The sequence below is a fragment of the Apodemus sylvaticus genome, chromosome 17 (assembly GCF_947179515.1).
Source record: "Apodemus sylvaticus chromosome 17, mApoSyl1.1, whole genome shotgun sequence".
NCBI lineage: Eukaryota > Metazoa > Chordata > Mammalia > Rodentia > Muridae > Apodemus > Apodemus sylvaticus.
Window position 1 is genome coordinate 42,442,728 of NC_067488.1, and position 21,427 is coordinate 42,464,154.

At 38.6% G+C, this 21,427-nt stretch overlaps 1 protein-coding gene across 12 annotated transcripts in view; it reads right to left on the reverse strand.

Annotated features, from left to right (window-relative positions):
- The window catches only part of Ptk2 (protein tyrosine kinase 2), a 201,556-nt gene that overhangs the window by 96,117 nt on the left and 84,012 nt on the right, over positions 1 to 21,427 (reverse strand). For all 12 annotated transcript variants that reach the window (XM_052161699.1, XM_052161707.1, XM_052161701.1 and 9 more), the window contains 4 exons: positions 19,360 to 19,447; positions 14,808 to 14,887; positions 14,535 to 14,597; positions 5,793 to 5,847 (listed from right to left, as the gene is read on the reverse strand). In XM_052161699.1, coding sequence (XP_052017659.1) covers positions 5,793 to 5,847; positions 14,535 to 14,597; positions 14,808 to 14,887; positions 19,360 to 19,447 — 286 coding nt within the window. The remainder of the gene's footprint in view (positions 1 to 5,792; positions 5,848 to 14,534; positions 14,598 to 14,807; positions 14,888 to 19,359; positions 19,448 to 21,427) is intronic.

Sequence of the window (21,427 nt, forward strand, 5' to 3'; positions counted from 1 at the left end):
GGACCAATGTAGGCCCAGCATATAAACTTAGCTTCTACACTGCTAACACTGACTATATACTTCCTTGGGTAACATTAAGTGAAGAAACAGTATTTTCTGAAGTAGGTGCCGGCAGGGATAGCAACAGTAGGTAAAAAAAAAAAGTTGGAGGTTTTCTACTAACTCAGGCAGGAGCCAACAATGTATGTAGGTACGGAAGAAGAAAAGGAGTCCTGGGTGGTCACATTCTTATTTTATTGTGGAACTGGTATTAAACTAATAGCAAAAAACTGGGAGGAACAATATAGAAGGGAAAGTTGGATGAACATTAGGAATCCAAGTGGACTCATCACACAAGCTGTTGGAGCTGAAGGTGGAGGCAGGCAGTGGTTATCTTAACAAAAAAAAAATTAAGATTGTTATGGCTGTTGTTGTTATTTGCTTGTTTGCATGGTTTTAAGATCTTAATATGTGCCTAGGCTGGCTTTGAACTTGAGATCCTCCTACCTTAGCCTCCCAAGCACCCAAGTCATTGCTGTGAGCCACTATAGACAGTACAAACTCAAGTCTTTGCAGGGTGTTCTAGGAAGCTATCTCATTGACTCACTTGGGAACTAGATGGATCCTCTGAAATCTTTCAACATTTGTAGTTTTGAAATTGGATTTCTGCTGTGAATAATTCAAGAATACATTAAGGTTTGACTGTTTTCATTTGCTATCTAGGCTTAAATCTACAAGAGAGCTGTTAAGACAGTAGGCAGAACTTCTTAGTCCTGCCCCCATACAACCAAGAAACAAACATAATTATGACACAATTCACGAGTTCCCATCCAGAATGTATATATATATTCATGTTGCTAGACTCAACTGTTGGCCTCTTTATCACTCATGACCTTGATACCTTGGAGGAGGAATGAGGACTATCCAGTGCTCCTGACCTTGGGTTTACTAGTGTTACTTGTGTAGTGATTTTAATCATCTGAAATGTTAAGAGACCTTGCCAGTGATTCTCAGTACCCAAGGCATGAGCAGCCTGTTTCTCCATTCTTGGAAACATCACAGCTCAGTCAAGTTCTACCAACATATGATAATCTTTCAATCATTTAATAGGAATGTTAACTATAAACAATCTTCCAGAAATTTAAATCTAAGACATGTAAAACAATTTGACATTGGGAAAAAATACAGAAATAGCATGTTTATAGAAAAACTAACATTAATAAACCTAGCCACTCAATATGGCTAACTCTAGAACAAACAGGAGCCCAGATTATGTATTTCTTACTTTTTTTTAAAGATTTATTTATTATATGTAAATACACTGTAGCTGTCTTCAGACATACCAGAAGAGGGCATCAGATCTCATTACAGATGGTTGTGGGCCACCATGTGGTTGCTGGGACCTGAGCTCAGGACCTTGGGAAGAACAGTCAGCACTCCCAACTGCTGAGCCATCTATTCAGCACACCCAGATACGTATTTCTTTCCCAATTCTTTTTTTTAAGATTTATTTATTGTATATATGTGAGTACACTGTCTTTGTCTTCAGACAGACTAGAAGAGGGCATTGGATCCCATTACACATGGTTGTGAGCCACCATGTAGTTGCTGAAAATTGAACTCAGAACCTTTGGAAGAACAGTTAGTGCTCTTAACCGCTGAGCCATCTCTCCAGCACACCCAGATATGTATTTCTTTTTCTCTTTTTTTCTTATTTTTTTGGATTTTGTTTTTTTCGAGACAGGGTTTCTCTGTTATAGCCCTGGCTGTCCTGGAACTCACTCTGTAGACAGGTGTATTACAGGAGTGCGCTACCACTGCCCGGCCCAGATATGTATTTCTTATTGCAGTATTTCTTATGGTTGTTTCTGAAGGAGGGACTGTCTATAACTATTTTGTGTAATAGGTGCTGTACAGCTTATGGGAACAGCTTTACAGCAGTACCAGAGTGTCTGCTAGAGCTGTCAAGGGAATTTATGTACAATTCACAGAAATTTTGGACTAAAGTTATTGCCTCGCCTGATTAAGCCTATTTAAGAAACAAACAGTATTTAAATTAAAAAATTATAGTGATTGTCTTATCAACAAAAAGGGCTGAGATGTTTCGGTGGGTAAAGGAACTTACTGTGCTGGCTAGTTTTATGTCAACTTGACACGAGCTAAGTCATCCGAGAGGAGGACACCTCAATTGAGAAAATGTCTCCATAAGATCACCTGTGGGTGAGTCTGTAGAGCATTCCATTTTTAAATCAGTGACGGGTATAGGAAGACCTAGCTAGCCCATTTGGGTGGCACCATCCTGGATTGGTGGTCCAAGGTTCTATAAGAAAGCAGGCTGAGGAACCATGAGGAACAAGCAAGGAAGCAGCATCTCTCCACAACCTCTGCATCCAGGTTCCTTCACAGGCTGAGCTTCATGAGCTGAGCCTTGGCTTCCTGCCATGGACTGTGTCAGGATATACTAGTTAAATAAGCTCATGCCTTCCCAAGTTGCCTTTGGCCATAGTGTTCCATCATAACAATAACCCTAACTAAGACATCAGTAAGCCTAACAACTCAACAATTTGATGCCCAGGCAGTTCTCACATAGTAAAAGATAAGAACCAATCCTGTAAGTTGTATAGCGATTTTCATGTATGTTCTGTGCCATGCCTAAGTATGCACAAGCATTCATGCATATGTGCTAACATACAAAAACACATGTATGTATACACATACATAAAGTAATAAATTTTTAAAAAATTTTCAAGAGAGCACTTAAAATCATTTTCAAACCTTCATAACTGAGACTGGTGCATCTACAGAAAATGGTAGCTAAAAATTCTCTCTACTTATATCCCAATGCCAGTGGCATAAAAGCACAACTGCTCTGAGTCAGCTTCCTACAAATCCCTAAGACCATTAGCTACTACAACCACCAAAGCAGGACCAGTACCCCTCACATCTCCCTCAACCACTCTTTCTGCTTCTGTTTCTTGGCTTGCAATCTGTCTTGTTATCTGGTTCTCCTTATCCCCTACTGTAAAAGCTACAAGCCTCTTGTCCCAGCACTTAAGCCCACAGAGAGCACTGGCTGTAGAGATCACATGCTAACTCTATTAAACAGGGATGAGCCCTTACCACACTACCAGATCTAGCCCTTCTTTCCATAGAAAAGCAGGCTGAGGGAGCTCAGACAAGAGGCCAAGAAGGACGGAGCTGGGAAAGCCTCAACAATGAAGCAGCAGCAGCAGCAGCAGCAGAGAAGGTGTCCCACTCTCTAGACTCTTCTCCAGCTCTATTTATTTTTCAAGTAGCTGTTCATTTTCCATTCAAAAAGATCTATCAAATATGCTATATACCTAGTGCTAGACAAACTCATTGTGTGAAAATATGAAGACAAAAAAACCCAAACAAGTCAGTAGCTACAAAATTACAAATTCAGAAAGAAAAATAAGCCCCTGAGATACCGAATAGGGTCTGCACAGGAGACATGTTTTCCATTCATGCATGGGCATAGAGAACAGGCCAGAGCAGGAGAACCAGGACATGACCAAATTCCACTGAGCGTCCATCAGTATCTGCCTCACACAGATACCCATGGCCTGTGCTCAAGTCCCTGTTTTCAGTATAATGATTATTTATAAACATAAAACAGTGTCTTAGACTTCCAAAGATGGCAGTCATACTTGTGATGTTTTTGACACATGAAAATCTGAGGAGACAGCGGTTTTCAAAAGTGGCGAAAGGCATCATCATTTGAGAATCACTGATACATAAAATACAACCTTTAAAGGAATGCATGCTGGAGCAACGCCAAGTTGTAAGCACTGTGGCTTACCCTGTTTCCATGCCTCTATAAGCCCTCTTATTCCTGGGCTGTCTCAGGCTAAGATAGGGAACTCTGCTCCTTGCCTTGGTAGTCTTCACACTGAACAATTAAGATAAATTGAGGCTCTCCCTATTCCAGAAGATTGTCAAGACTCCCAAGGAACACAGCTGCCTCACATAAAGTTGCATACCTTGATTAAAAGCTTTGTCCTCCCTTCCAAATCTAATGAAACTTGTAGAGGATGGCATCTTCTACATTTGTACTCCCAGCCTCTGCCACATATACAGAGTGGCCTCTGTAATAAGACAGGCACTGGGAAGGGTACGACACCTAACAACTTATTTCTAGTGCTTTACTAATAGAACAGAAACTTAATGGAAAATGTAAAAGTACAGTAGCATCCTCAAACGGAGCCCAAATACTGAAAAGGGCACACTTTCTTACTGCTCACTGTAAGACCTGCTGCACTGCAGAACTCTCTGCATTTATTTTCCCTGTGATAACATTCAGAACTGTGTATAAAAGAAACCATGCTGTCAACTCCCAGAACAGCGGGAGGAAGCAGACCCCAGGGTACAACAATAATGGGCCAAAAGTGGGTAGCACCCAGGCATAGACACTGCACATAAGAAACAGCACCAACATAGTGACCTGCCAGCCCACTAGATAACACTGACCACATTCAGAGAACATAGTCCAACTTTACTGGCAAGAAAAGAATCCTGTGCCAGGGAATGCCAATCATGCACTAAGAGATGTAGTTCTTACTCTTTCAGCATGCTTGGTATCATATTAGACATCTTCTCAGGCTAGACGCATCTACAGAGCAGACTTCTCACAGACATTATATGTCAGAAGCTGGTATGTCTATGTTACAGATGTGAAAACTGAAAAAAAAAATTCCAAAGTCACACTGATTTAAGCTGAAGCCAGGACTCTTCCAAGACTATGGGCCAATTTCCTGAACCAGAATACAACATTATTTAGCATGCATGCTTTAGCCTGTGTTGGCCTCGGGTAATAGGGGGAAAAAATCATTGCAAAAAGTAAAAGCAATAATAGCTGTTGTTTATGAATTGCTACCTGATGAGTATTGTATTAAAATATAGATATTTATCTGTTATATTTAACACTATCCCTACAGAAGACTCTTTGTTGCAGAAATAAGAGGTCATGTCCTACACTATGAGGCTGGCAAATGGACCCCTCCTTGGACCAAATCCTACGTTCTCCCTCCATAACCTGGTGTTTGGAGGTGTGCTCTGGATTGAATAGGAAAACAGCACTCAAAGCTCCTCTGTCTCCAATGATAACCCTGCTGGAGTAGGATTACATGGAGGCTACTTTCAAAGTTGCCACCAGGAAACCACACAGTAGTAATAGAGATTGACCATTAGACTGTGCACATGTAGAATACAGCAATGAAAACGTGCACAAAGGAAATAATGACACAGAAAGAATGCAGCACTTATACACACTTCAGACCCAGTGATGTAAACACACACACAGAGGACCCAGAGGTGATACATACACAGACATGGCACACAGTGACACACAGGGGACCCAGCAATGGTAAACGCACACACAGAACAGAGACATACATGCCTACAGGGATGTAAAAAAGCACACACACAGGCGTGCACACACAGTGCTCGCAATTCACTATGATTCTTTAAAGCAGTATTCCTTTTCTTTTGTGTATCAAAATATTCAAGACTTTACAAACCCTGGCTACAGGGCTGCAGCGTGAACTACTTCTACTTTTGCACTTAGGTGTTTATTAAAACCATCAAGTAAAGCCATGGTTCTATGGAGAAAAACTGAACCTGCCAAAATTTACTTGCCTAAAGTTAACAGACTCTTACACAGTCAGTTTTTACCATTGTAGCTTTACCATGTAAGGGGAAAAGCACCATTTCACTTTCTTAAAGGCAAATGTTCAGTAGGAAAGGGATACATACAGAGCTACATGTTGGATTATGATAAAGCAGACTCTAATTACCTTGACAGAATCCAGCAAACTCTTAGGAAAAAATCGCTTTAAACCAACATCTTTTCTGAAATATAAAAAGAAACATATTAACAAATACCAGCATCAATCAGTAATAACATACTTGAAAGAATGCAAAAGTAACTTATTTATTCTTCTGTTTGTTCATGAAAGAACCAATTATAATCAAGCTCTGACTAATCAGCATATTCATGGAAGAAGATAAATTATTTAGTAAATATGTACAAAACTATGATTACAATTCATTTCAATAGAATTAAAGTCCTTTTTGAAAAAGTCCCATTTGCCTTATAGCAAATGACAGTATATAATAAAACTGGTCTTTCTCAGGTGTGGCATAGAGGTTAGTCTTAGACAAATTAGTTCCTCAACTGGCCTAATTAAAAAATAAACTGCTGGAACATAGTCCACAAATGGAGCTCTGTGAGGGGAATTCTAACTGCTTGTGTAAAAAAAAAAAAAAAAGACTAGAGTCTTATAATCTCAATTTCTTCAAAAACACAAAATTGTTTTTGGAAAATGCTTTTGTGCCCCTCCCAAGGGTAGCAGATAAGAGTTTACTTTAGATTATTTATTACAACTGGTTATTTGCTATTTGTTTATATGCCTCTATGGAAAAACCTGTTTTTCACATATGTGGTTTGTCTACCACATGCAGCTTACCCTTGTGACTGGACATTTTACTCATGTGACTCTTAACCCTCACAGTATAAATTGTTAGATGCTCTAAATAAAGTTGGCTGTTGCTTCCGACTTGAGTTAGCCTATCTTTAGGGCTGGCTCTCCCGGGTTCATACTAGCTCTAAAGCAGTAGATAGTAAACGCTTCAAATTTATCTGAAATGACAGATGCTTCTTCTCCTTGATTTTTTTTTTTTTTTTTTTTTTTTTTTTTGGTGGGAGAGGAAGTTTCTCTATGTATCCTGGCTGTCCTGGAACTCTGTAGACTAGGGTGGCCTTGAACTCAAGAGATTTGCCTGCCTCTACTGCCCAAGTACTGAGATTAAAAGTGTGCATTACCAAAGCCTACCTTTCTTTGACTTTAAATTGTATTAACTGATTCCCTAATCACATCTCCTCTTCTCTACATCACAAGGAAATACATACAATGGAAAAAGGAATAATAAATGAAGTGATAAGTCCTAGCTCAAAAACTAAATGTGTAGAAATGTCAGAAATCCCAACAATTTTGATAAGTTGGGCTATAAACTCAGGCCTGCTATTATTATTAAAAACCTCACAACACTTAGTCAAGAAACACACTGAAAAAAAAAAAATAGGTTTGGCTTGCGTTTGAAATTTACTGCCTACTTTGTGTGCTGAACTAGCAGTTTGTCCACTAGATGGCACTGTTTCCCAGGAAGATGAAATGTACATTTGAAGACAAGAGATCAGGAAATCATGGAAAGACAGAAAAGGACCAAGGACAAAAGTGAAGTTCAGGCCACATACAGATATTTTTCTTCTGAGATACAAGGGGGTAAACTAACTAAATATAAAGTATCAATAAAAAGGAGTTGCTTCACAATCACTTTATAGTCAAAACCACAGAAATCATGTGGTTTGTGTGGTTGACCTTCCATACAATTGAATTCGTTAACCTATAACCTGAGCAGCAGCAGCACCTAAATCAATTGACTCCTGGTTAAACCAATTCAGCACATTCAGAAGTCACTTTCTGGGCTCTGGCATGCTGTTTTCTGGTTTCACCTGCCAGGGAACTGCTCCACAGCAACTTCATGTCTCATGCCCAAACCCTATATAATAACCCCATATGTAAATAAACAGAACCATGTCTTTTAGTGTAACTTTACTAGATACCAAAAGGTATATCCTCAATGCATTTAAAACCATCTGATTAAAAACAAAACCACAGCAATAATACAAACAAAAACCAAACTCAAAGGACAATTTGAGAACACTGCCAAACTGCAATCCCCAGGTCAGGCACTAAGCTATTAGGATCCTTCCTTGCTTCAGTGTTACTATGGTGGACATACACTGATAATAATAGGTCAATAATATCAGGTTAGAGTGGGATTGCTCAACATTGTAGCAAATGGATATATGTAAATTAGCTAAATTAGTCAGTGAGACTTCCTGCAGAACTGTCTTAATGTCTGTCTGCTCAGATAGACTAAAGTGGTTCTATTTCCCCTTTGCCTCTGTCAGTCCTGGAGCCCTTTCACCTCTGCACTAATTGTCCTGTCTTCAGCAGGCATGCTCTTGCTTGGAGAGTTGTAGCCCCTGCATCCTCAATTCAATGCCTTGCCTTCCTCACTGACACCACATGGGTATCCAGAATGGAAGAGACAGAAAAGCAGTATGGGCAGGAGGACTCCTCTCCAGCCACATGTTCTCCAGTGTTCTAGAATCTGTGGTGCTATTTGAAGCCTGAGGCCTCATTCTACATGTGAATGCGCATGTCCACAAACTACAGCACACAGGCCATTGTGACCTCTGATTAGACTATGTGCGACTTACATGTTGAAGAGGAACTAAGTGGAGGCTCTTGAAGATGTAAAGAACAGGTACTATTCTGAATGTGAACATTTTTTCCTGTACCTAAAAGTATATAAATTGTGAATGGCTCCAAGCTACCCACCAGCCCTTGAATGGGAGGGAAGCTCCTTAGGGACTGTGTAAGCCAGGCATAACAGACAGGAGTCACAAGCATCTCCTTAGCGAACACTGTTCCTAGACCTGTCTCTGCAGTATACATGGAGAACAAACCTATTTTTCAAGAAATGAGGAAATTAAAAAAAGATACCAAGATGACAAAAAGAATTTTACCACCAAAAACTATATATAAAATAACTTCTAGGCTTGGACTGGGCACAATGGCCTTGTAACCCAGCACCTGGGAGATGGAGGCAAGGGATCTCTAATTCAGTATCATTCTGGAATATACAGCAAGTCCAACATCAGCTTGAGACTAGCTCAAAAAGCCAAAACTAACAAATAAACAATATAATATTCTTATAAGCAACCTACTTCATGAAAACTGAAGACAGAAATGGTGGTCTTCTTGGAAGCTGAAGCATCCCAAGATCAAGGACAGCCTGGACTCTGAGCAAGTGAAACCCTAAGACAGACAGACAGAGAGACAGACAGACAGACAGACACACACACGAGTAATGTCTCCAAACAGATTGAGATACTGCAAAGATGGTTTGGTTAATAAAGTTAATACAACATGCAGATCTGCAGGATGCCCTAGCTGGCTGAGGACACTCAGTCCTACAGGAACCTCTACTGAAATTCATAGTTGAAGCTATGTATATTGAGAGGTGAATAAATCTGGCATTTAGACACTGAACTGGAAACTAAGGGAGGCAGACATGGTAACATTCCCTGGATCTCCTCAGAAGTAACCACTGCAATTTTCAGAAATGAAGCCCTTGTAACCCAAGTCACCCCATCTAAGATTAATTCAGGGCCTAAGTGGGAGTCAAGAGCAGCAGAAGACTTAACACAACCCTGGTATGACAAGATTTGTATCAACTACAAAACATAAGACAGTTATGCAAAAGAAAACTCAACACGTAATATGGATACAGAGTTACTGAAAATGAAGGAAAAGATGGCACCACAAAACCCAGACTTACAGTGGGAATGGCTAGTAACAAACACCAAACCTACAGGCCAGCAGGAAAGATTACTATTACAGCACAATGAGCTTGTTAGCACAATCTTTTAATCCCAGCATTCAGGAGGCAGAGGCAGTGGATCTCTGCTGAGTTTCTGGACAGCCAAGGCTATACAATGAGATCCTGGGAGGTTTCAGGGGAAATACACCAAGAGGAATATTAGAGAGATAATGACATACATCTTCCAATGAAAACACAAACCTATAGAGTTAAGAAGCATGCTTTGAGCCAAAGTTCTAGAACATAGAAAACGAAGAAAACATAAGTGCTTGCTGGAGTGTACACACATCATATATTAAGTTAAAAGATCTAAAAACTGGAGTTAAGGAATCTAGCTATGTGAATAATATTTATATTCAGGTAAAATTTTTGGAGAGAAAATTTGCAAGAAATAAATGGAAAATACAGACCAAGGCTGAGGATATGGCTAATCTTGCAAAGGACTCAGGTTTGAATTTCAGCATGCACATAAAGACCCTCAATAATCTGTTAAGTGTCATTTCAGAGGATCTGACACCCTCTTTTGATTTCTTCAGGCAACAAGCATGTGTAGGGTGTACGTACAGCCATTCAGTCAAAACATTCATACACATAAAATCTAAAACAGAAAATAGACTAAGACAAAAAAAATCAAAGCTAAAAAAATTATTAGACACAGAGATCACTAAAGAGAATTTAGCAACAATAACAACAACACACACATACACATTCTGTTTTTATGATTCAACAAGGAGCCTCCAAACAGAAAGCAAACATTGAAGATCCAAGAAAATAAACCAGCAAGGCCACCATGACAGTTGTGCTGCCTTTAATGTTCTATAAAGAAATGACATTCAGGACACGCAGGTAAGAAGGTTGACTAGAAAATACGTGTATAAATGCACCTGCAAGTATATTCGGTAAGTACTGTGCATGGAACCCAGGCCTTAGAAAGGCTCTAGCTCTCTAAGCTGGACCCCAGCCAAAAAAAAAAAAAAAAAAAAAAAAAATCAACATTTTAAGCCAGGCTGAAAGTTATAAAAGTTAATGAAGCAAACAGAAGATCATGTTAAGTGGAGATTGCGTGGAGACACATAAGCCAGTTACCTTTCAATTCTATGTCTATTTCATGTATTTACATAATAAAATATGGCAGTGTGTGTGTGTGTGTGTGTGTGGGAAGGGGTCTGGTCTTAACTTATCCACTAAGACACAGCCACCACATCAAAGGCAATTCTCAGACCATGCTCTCAGACACCACAAGGATAACAATGAACTTAAAAAACAAAACAAAACAAAAAAAAAAAAAAAACTACCAGGCTTGGTGTACACCTGTAACCTCAGTACTGAGGAGACTGAGTCACTCTGAGTCACACGCTGAGATTTTTTTCTTTCTACAAAAAAACCCAAACATAAATACAAAGTAAACAAACAGACACATAAAAAAGATAGGAACAGAAATCCATTTATTTATTTTATGTTTTTCTTAAAAAACATTTTTTATATGTGTGGTGTTTTAGGTATATATATCTCTGTGTATCATATGTGCATCTGGTATCCTCAGAGGACAGAAAGTGTCAGATCACTTAGTAGTGAAGTAACAGGTGATAGTGAACTACCATGTAGGTGTTGGGAACAGACATCAGGTCCTCAGAAGAGCATCAAGTACTCTTAACCACCTAGCCATTTCTCCAGTTCCAGTTTCAAAGGTTTTAAAACAAACACTTGCTGGGCAATGGTAGTAAACCTTTAATACCAGCAGCACTTGGGAGGCAGAGGCAGGAGGATCTCTTTGAATTCAAAGCCAGCCTGGTCTACAAGGTGAGTTCCAGGACAAACAGGGAGGGTTATACAAAGAAATCTTGCCTCAAATATATTTTTTTCTTTAAAGATTTATCATTTTATTTATGTATGTATCTGTGTAGGTGTCTACCTGAGTGTATGCTACATGTATGTGGGTACTCATGGAAACCATTAAAGGTGCCAGGTGCACTGGAGTTATAAGTGACTATGAGGCCCTCCACCACTTGGTTTTAATTTTTATACACATTTAAGAACAGGTTCGTTAAGGGGGTGGTCATGGGGACTGGGGGAAGGAGACATAAGGAAGAAGAGAAGAGCAAGATATAAAAAAAGAACAGGTACGTACACTCAGGGTAGATGTAGACTTCTTCAGAGAGGATGATAAGACTGGGTAAAATGGCAGAAGCCACACCTAACCTTATCTCATTTACAATGGGTAAATGCAGCACCCATTTTTAAAGGATTAAGTTATTTTTTTCTCATATATTAAATCCTGACTGCAGTTTCCCCCTTTCCTCTTCTCCCAGTCTCTCCCTGCCACCTCCCTTCTCCCTAGATCTATTTCTCCATTTCCCTTCAGAAAATAACAGGTCTCCCAGGGATATCAACCTAACAAGGAGTATCATGTTGTAATCATATTAAGGCTGGACAAGGAGACCAAGTAGGAGGAAAAGGTCCCAAAAGAGCAGGCAAAAGAGTAAGAGACAGCCCCTGCTCCCACGTTAGGTATTCCACAAGAACACAAAGCTCTACAACCATACCATGTGTGCAGAGGACCTAGCTCAGACCCAAACAGGCTCCCTGGTTGGTGGCTCAGTCTCTGATAAGCCCCTATGAGCCCTGGTTAGTTGACTCTGTGGGTCATTTTCTTGTAGTGTCCTTGAACCCTCTAGCTCATACAAAGGATATAGTCTTTAAGACTGAGAAAATGTTATGGGATATGAATTCCCACCACCACACTTAACAATGTAACTTAAATTTTCTCTAAGTAGAGGACATTTTAGTACCTTTGAAAACAACCTAAAACCCATTCAAAGGCGCTCCAAATTAACCCAAGTGATAACACCTATATTCTTAGTCATTTTGGTCAATGTTCTTTGGAAGAGCTCTACAGTTTGGTTTCATGCTAGCTGATCATCTCTCCTCTTCACAGTATTGATTACAGTCAATTCACACTCAGTGCTGGGATCATGAAACCAAATTCTCTGTTAATACCAACAGGCAGGCATCAGCATGACCACTACTGTATACCACAAAGGGCTTCTCATCAAGCAGGAGGAGAAAAGCTCGGCCTGGAGTCAGTCACTCTGCACATGCAAACACTCAGCTATCACCAATCCTTTGAAGTGGTAAGTGACACTATACAAATGACACAACCACAGGCAAAAGAGCAAAAGCTTGGGGATTGTAAGTGAAACACATAAAAAAAGAGTCGAACAAAGTTATAGTCACAGGATATAAATAAAATCCTTTCTTTCAGTAGCCACCATGTTTACCTGCATGATCACTACACACACACACACACACAGAGACCACTACAGATTGTGTCATTCAAGTGTGCAGCCCTGTCTTCTAAGAAGGATCTGATTTACACATTTGCTCTGATTCTTCCTCCTCTGGTCCAGGAGTAAAAATCACAAGCTCTGACCTTTGTAATGGAATCTCACAGTCCATTTTTCTGATTTCTCATAAAAAAAGAAAACCATACCTGTATTTTGAAGGTGCTAAGACCCTGATCCTTTCTCTTCTGCTAATTTATTCTCCTGTTACCTGACTTTCTATAATTTCTAGAAACCAACTTTAAAACAACAGTACTGCAAAACTTGCCTCATTTCTAACTTCAGAACTGGAACCTAAAGCTTTCTCCAAATACTTCACCCAGATGAATACCTGTAATCCCAGTACTTGGGACTGAAGGCAGGAGGATCTAATGTTCAAAACTAGCAGGCTAAATGAAAACCTGCCTCAAACAACCACCACCACCAAAAACAAAAACAAAAACAAAACAAAACAAAAATCTACTGATAAGCAACCTTTAATAATTTCTCTAATTCTAGCAATCTGAATTTTAAGCAGTAAGGAGTCTTTTAAGGCTAAAAAATATATCTATTTTAAATTAAAAACAAAACAAAAAGCAAAAATCAAACTACAGTAACTGCTAGACCAAAACTGATGAAGGACAGTAAAAATTCTACTGAAAATGACTTCTTTTGTACTCGTCTCATTGATTAGTGGATACAATGCATGTGACATACCTTCATAAACATATTTATTGTCTGCTAAGCATACACTGTGTTGAACCAAATCCAAGATGTCTTAAACTCAGAAAGTAGAAGCTGCATTAGCTTTGGGCACTTTGAAACATGATGGACAGACTGGACCAGAAGAGGCTTACCAATAGCCAAAATGACTCCATTACTAACAGTAATTGTTTTCCAAAATATTTTACTTTTCTTTTTCTGTGACTATATCTACTATACAAACTGCTATTTTCAGCATGGGGAAAAGTGAAACTATCATACTATAAAAGTATTTAGACTGACCTAGAAGGTCTAAATAAAATCTAAAACCATTTACAGTCTTCATTACAACAGAAGAGCTCTGAGTGAACGTTGATGTTATGTTAGCACATCTCTCAAAATACTACAAAAATTTCAATAACAATAAAGATGGAAACTATAGTGGTGAATAACAGTAAAATGGAGTTTCACTCAGATACAATAAATATTAACTATCTGGCTCAATTAATTTCAACAAGATGAAGTACAGAACTTTTATCAAGACGCTTTTATTGTGATCCAGTTTCTTATTGTGGTTCAGTTTCCCTTACACACATTTAAATCAATGAAACAACAGGTAAATATGCAAGCTAGTATCATTACTAGAAATTGTTTTATGTTCTACATTCTCTAATACATGAGTAGCAAATAATTCTCATTTCTCCAGTTGTTAAAAAAAGAATCCTTAATTTATCTGCAGAGAAAATGAATAATTAACCAATTTTATGGGCAACTGGAATTTCAATGTAAAACAGAAGCAAAGTATCATCTCAGTGAAATTTAGTGTATACTTCTTAAAAACCAAATCATTTGTGTATGCATGAATGTATTTATATTGTTAGGCTACACACATTATTAGCTGTAAGACATTTATCATTACATTTAAATGTTTGTGAATAAAATTAAGGCCATCGCTATTTTTTTCTTAAAAGCTTTTTCTCCTCCAAATAAAACCTGAGAAGAACTGAGCTAGGAGGCAGCACCCTCAGAGTCTGCGTGGGCCGCTCACAGTGCAGTACTTACTCCAACACCTCATAGTTGGACTTCTTCTCCAGGGCATTGCCCCTCATCTCCCAGTAGGATCGCCTGAAACCGGAAACACATACACTGACTGACATGTGTATAAAAGGAATCTTTAGGCTGCTAAATAAGAAACAATTAGGGAAGACAGATCTAAATAATAGTAAGTAATGTGGACCATGTCACAGTTTAATCACGATTTTACTGATAATTTTATAAGGAAGAAAATACCTAAAAATTAAACAAATACAAAAACTATGTAGCATTATCACCTACCTAATTTCCAAACAACCCAACTTCAAAGCTATTTCTTGGTCTACTTGATCAGCTATCTCTAGCATGTAGTCACTCTTCACCTGAAATAAAGGAATAGAAAACAGGAATGTTTGCAATATGATCAACCCCTAAATGTTTGCTCAATGCTTTTCACATATTTGTTCAATAATTATACTGAATTTTGCATATAAAATAAGTAATACCAAAAAACTTAAAATGTTAAGTCTTTTATGCACATGAATGTTTCACAGAGGTGTGCAGATCAGAGGAAAATTTTGTGGCGTTGGTTCTCTCCTTCCACCTTACCTGTGTTCCAGCAATCAAACTCAGGTTGCCAGGCTTCTGTGGCAAACATCATTACTACACCTTTTACCAGTGCAGCTTTGTACTATTCAACTTGTCTGTGGCTTTGAAGTCACAACAACTCAGCCCAAAGCAGAAATAAGCAGCAAGAGCTGCATATCTACTAAACTATAGAAAAAATTTCTCTGAGTAGTAAATCCAGTTCCCAAAGCATTTGGGGGCCTCAGAACAAGAGCCACAAAAATTCATGTTCTTCAAAACCCAATGTGCAACCTCACAGTTCCCACCTAGCTGTCCACTCTGTTATAAATCTACGAAGGAACACACCTGAAGTCTAACATAAAGAAACAGTGTCAACTCTGGCAATAAACATGTTCAACTAAAAACAGACGAGGCCAGATTTAGTGGCACAATCCTGCCATCCCACAGTGAGTATTTGTCTCAAACACAAAACAGCAGGCCAGTAAGATGATTGAGTAAATAAAAGGGCTGCCGCACAGGGCTAGCTACCTGAGTCTGAATCCAGGAACTCAAAATGGAGAGGAAAGGGATCCTGAAAGTTGTACTCTCACTTCCACATGCACATTGTGGCACATGATGCCCACAGCCACACATATACACCACTCACACACACACATACACACACACACACACACACACACACACACACACACACACACAAATGAATGACACCAGCTTGTCTGAATACCTGTCAGCATGAACACATCCGCAAAGCTGAAACATTCACAATTTCCTCACAGAATTAAGAGACAAGAATCTGCAGTTTTGAAGATAGAGCGTGTACTTTGAACCTAGAGTAGAACATTGTCTGCCCTCCCTCACAACACATCTATTACTAAAATCTGCATGCAATTTAATTATGAGCAACATCAACATAAATACTTGCCAAAATTGGGTTTCTTGACTTGCTATACACAGTCTCATTTTCTTTATATTTGTTTATTGGTCTTTGAAGCCTAAAATATTCACCTTCTGGCTCTTTGCAGAAAAAGTATGTTGACTACTACCCAAGAAAAACTTCCAGTTTTCAACTATTATCTCCTAGGCTACCTACTTCTAGTTCAAGAATGTTGATCCCATTTGTCACACTACCTTCATTAGGATCACTGCTTATCTACCAAACTGCTTGGAGAAAACAACCTGTATTGAGCACAAATGCCCTTTATCTACGCTCACTGCTGAACTGCTGGTATAAAACAGTAAAGTTTCACTTAAAATTGTGACTCCCATACAAACTTCCTATTTTCTTAGAAGGAGGAAGGCCTTATTGTCTTTCAATCACCCAGGGCAGGTACCACTGCAGACTTTCAATACCATATTGATAATAAACAAAGCATTAACCAACTGTCCAGAAGGTCAATAACTGCAATTTCTAAACGCTCTACAGAGATAAGAAAAATCAATAAAGTGTTCTAAGTTACTCATTAGAGCCAAATGTTTATTTAGTTGCAAAAAAGAGATAATGATCACAATCTTCAGGGAAAAATGCTCTCACATATAAAAGTTTTACTCCAAAATCATATAAGGTGTTTCTTCAGAACAGTTGGTTCACAGGCTAAAACTTGCGGTCTGAAAACACAGGCATTCTTGATATAGCTGAATGGACTTGGTCCACTACTTTCCTACTGTTACTCCATTAGTATCACAGCATTGCTTGTCTTCTGCTCCAGCGTTCTCTGTAGCCAATGAGCTCAGACACATCTTGACGTTATGCTGTAAAACTCAGGGCTCCTCATCTTCACTGTCCGTTTCCCTTATTAAACATTTTAAAGCTATAACTCTCCTATTATTTCCCTTAAGAACTGTTTTTATTCGTGAAATAAACCAGATCGATCAAGCATTTCAGTATATATGCTTATATAGGCATATAATATACAACATTCCAGTCAATAAAATGGCCACAAAAACAGTATTTGTTCCTTAAGACCTGCCTGATGATGATATAGCCATCTTAGTTTGTACAAGTACCGGGTGATATTTGCACAATGACAAAACTTCACAAAAATGCATTTCTCAGAATACATCCCAATTAGACTATACCATACTTCAAATACATAAGTATGTACATATATGCAAATATATAGAAATATATATACATGTATGTACACAAACACAGACACGCAAGCGCGCGCGCGCGCACACACACACACACACACACACACACACAAACACACACACACACACACACACACACCTATTCATTCTCATACTGAGCTAATTTGTTAAAATGTTTCAACCAGTGTGGACACCAGCATCCTAATAATCGCATCTTACTGTCTCAGAAAGCCTGGAAGTTGTGGATGATTATTGAAGAATCACTATTTAAGGAGAATCTACTAGCAGTCAGGTCCTCGGGCTAATGTTTTATATAAATCACTTGGGATCTATGTAATTATTCAGAGCAAGCTTTAATGGTCCTACTTTATATCAAAAGGCAATTTACAGAGGGTCTCAAAAACAAATTATAAAGAGACAGGGCTTATAACCCAGAATTATAAATCTCCAAAATTCAGATTTTGATTGCACTTTCATTTTCTTGTACATATACACAATGCACCTGAGACTCTGGGTGAGCACTGACCCTAGCAATCCACGTAGGAAAGTGGGTGAATATAACACTTGTCACCTTTATTTTTTTTAAAGCATTATGTACTTGTTGCACTGTCATAAAAAGCAAGCAAAAACATAACAAGATAGTTCCCTGGACTTTCTAAAGGCATGTCATATGACTTCACAATTTGTTTTAATAAAAGAGGGGTGTGAATAAGTAAACTGCAGACAAATGTGACAACAGACTGGAAAGATCCTATCTTCTTAGAGCACCAGTTCACATCTGCTGTGTAGTGAGTAGACAGGAATACATGTTCTTCAGTGGCCTGACACTCTCCAGTCACAACATTCAAAATGAATAGCAAGCACAAGGCAAAGCCATCTAAACTCTCAGAAATAAGACATGGCATTACAGATTGGGAGTCTTCCCTGCTAGGTGTCCATCTTGCTTTGGTCTAGCATTTCATCATTATGCCCTGTTTCCTCCCTTTTGGAATGGGAGTGTGTAATCTGCGCCATTGTTATGCTGGAAATATGTAATTTGCTTAATAATTTTATAGGGAGTTACCTTGAGTCTTGGAAGAGACTTTGGACTGAGCTTTTGAAATGTGTTAACACTGATGACTATGGAGACTTATGAAGTTAAACTAAACACATTTTACATTATGCTATGGCTATAGGCCTATGAGGGCCAGGTTGTAGAATTTGGTAGAATGAGAATAGCCTCCACAGACTCACTATGTTTGAATTCTTGGCTCCCCAGTTTATGGAATTGTTTGAGAAGGATTAGGAAGTGTGGCCGTGTTGGAGTAGGTATATCACTGGGGTTGAATTTTAAAGTTTCAAAAGCCCACACCATTCCTAAATAGCTTTCTCTGACTTGTGCTTGTGGATCAAGATGTAAGTTGCCAGCTACTGATCCAGAGTAATGCTATCTATCTGCTTGCCACCATGTTACCCACTGTGATGGTAACTGTCATGGAGTCATCCTCTGAAAGTGTGAGCCACAAATAAAATCTTTCTTCTATACCTTGGTCATGGTGTCTTAATGACAGTAAAAGAAAAATAACTACAACATGCCACAAGTAATTGCCTTCTGCTTCCCCACCCCCACCCCCAAGAGAAGTCTCACATTCTCTTTTTGCTTTATTATGAAACTTAGCGCCAAAAATTATCCAAGTTCACTGACAGGGATTTCTACATGACAAATCTACTGATGCCATGATTAAGCACGATCACGGAAGAGCAGTCATGGCTAACTGTCCACATACAGAAGAAGCATCTTTGGTGGTGGTGGTGGTAGTAGTTTGTGTTATTTTTCAAGACAGAGTCTTTCTATGTAGCCCTTGCTGACATGGGCAAAATGGACAAATGTCAAACAGGCTGGCCTTGAACTCACAGAAATCTGCCTGCCTCTGCCTCCTGATTTCTGAGACTAAAAGCATGCCTGGCCAGAACAAGTATCATTTAAGCCTTGCATAAAAAAAAATTCAAGAAGTATTAAAAAAACAAAACAAACAAAAAAAAAAACTTCTCATGAGTTAACACTCTTAATACTGGACTACTCTACATTTATAGTCTCTCAGATACAAGGTTTAATATTACCCTAAAAAAAAAAAACAAAATAAAAATGATTCAAAGAAACAAAGTAGCATATATGAAAGGAAGTGGTTTATACCTGTTGATAGAAGAAATTCAATGTTGGCTTATCTTCAGTAAACTGGTTTAGAAATCCTTTTGGCAAGTAACGAATTCTCAATTCATATCTAAAGAACAAGTCACAAAATACAATGATTAGAAATAAATCATTTTCTCACGTTACAGTCTACAACTACCTTCTGCTGGAGACCTACATAAGGACACTGGAAAAAGGAAGATACTCTCTTCTTCACCTGCTTCTGTTGGAACCTACTTCTACAGAAGACCAGCTGAAACAACTAGCTGAGAAATTACTAGATTCTTGGACTTCCCATTCACAGCTGATCATTGTTGGGGTAGTTGGACTATAAACTGTAAGACATCACAATAAATTCCCTCAATATAAAAAGACATTCCATAAGTTCTGTGACTCTAGAGAACCCTGACTAATACAATGCAGTAAAAAACATCTTGACTGGCCAGGAGTAGTGGCACACATCTTTAATACCAGCACTCAGGCTGAGGCAGGTGGGCTTCTGTGAGTTCAAGGCCAGCCTGTCTGACATAGCAAGCTTTATGTCAGCAAGGGCTACACAGAAAGATCCTGTCCCAAATAACCAAAACAAACAATACAAAAAGACATCTTGACTATACAAATTTTAAAGGAAAAATAACCTTAACATAATCATGATAAAACAGTAGACAAACTCAAATCAAAAAACAACCTAGATAGTGTTTCCCAGAAGTATCAGTCATATACAGTATGAACAGACTTAGTACACTAAACTAGCACTGTGGTATTTCTGGATCATATGTTACTGACAAGAGGAATGTAAGAAAAACACATATTCTAACATTAAGTATCAATGAAGACATTACAATCTGAAATACAGAATCAGAAAGACATTTCATAAAAACAAAAACAAAAACTAGTTGAATACCTGTTATTTCCAAGCAGACAAATGTAAACAATATTGAGATAGCCTAAAAAGAAGTTTATGTAGGAACCTATAACACATTCACTTCCCATTACTTTTTCTTGTCTGTTTAAACTGATAAAGGGTTTTGCTATGAAATCCTGATTAGCCAGAAAGTCACTAGGTAGCCCAGGCTAGCCATAAACTCAGAGCAATCCTCCTGAGTTAGCCTCCCAAATTCTGTGATTAAAGGCATGTACCATTATGTTTGGCCAGAAAACGACATACATTCATTCCAAAAAGAATGAAGACATCAACCAATCCCTGAAGGGCAAAGTTTCATCTTTGAATTTTAAAAATAGCAAGAAAAGTATCGTAAAAATATTTACCTTTCTCATCCAGTGTGGTGGCACATGGCTTTAATCCCAACACTTGGGAGACAGCGACTGGCTACTCTGTAAAGTCTAGACTAGTTTGATCTACATAGTGAATTCCAGAAAAGTCAAGACTGAAATAAATAAGTTACTCTTCTCATAATGCAGGGGAATAAGCTAACAGTCAGTACTGAAGACACAATTAAATAATCCTCTGCTTGATGGGGAAAATTCAGAATCAAGACCAACATATTAACTGACAATGCAAACACTATCAAAATCATGAAACACTGCCAAGCAAAACTTAGATGATGACAACTTTTAGCTCAAATACAATCTTTAGAACATCTGAATGTAATAATGAAGATGAGAGACCTACTTTTATTACTGAGATAGCTCGGTTGCTACCAGAGCACTATCATATTATTTTCCCTCCTGCTTATTTTACAATCATATTATCAATTCATCACCTTACTCCATTTTCATTCAAGTATTTTTTACTCTAGACCAATGTGATCCAATGCACAACCAGAGCCAAAAACAGTGGTGAGTGACAGTTCCTGGGTGAGAAAGGTGAACAAACATAGACACTGGTGGTGACACAGCTGAGCACTCAGATGAAACAAAAGCAGTAAATGCACTGGAAAAGGGCAGAAGAGTCACACCCTTAGGCATCACACTTGCTGTGTTATGAAAGCCACTAAAGGAGCTGGAGAGATGGCTCAGTGGTTAAGAGCACTGACTGCTCTTCCAAAGGTCCTGAGTTCAAATTCCAGCAACCACATGGTGGCTCACAACCATCTGTAATGAGATCTGA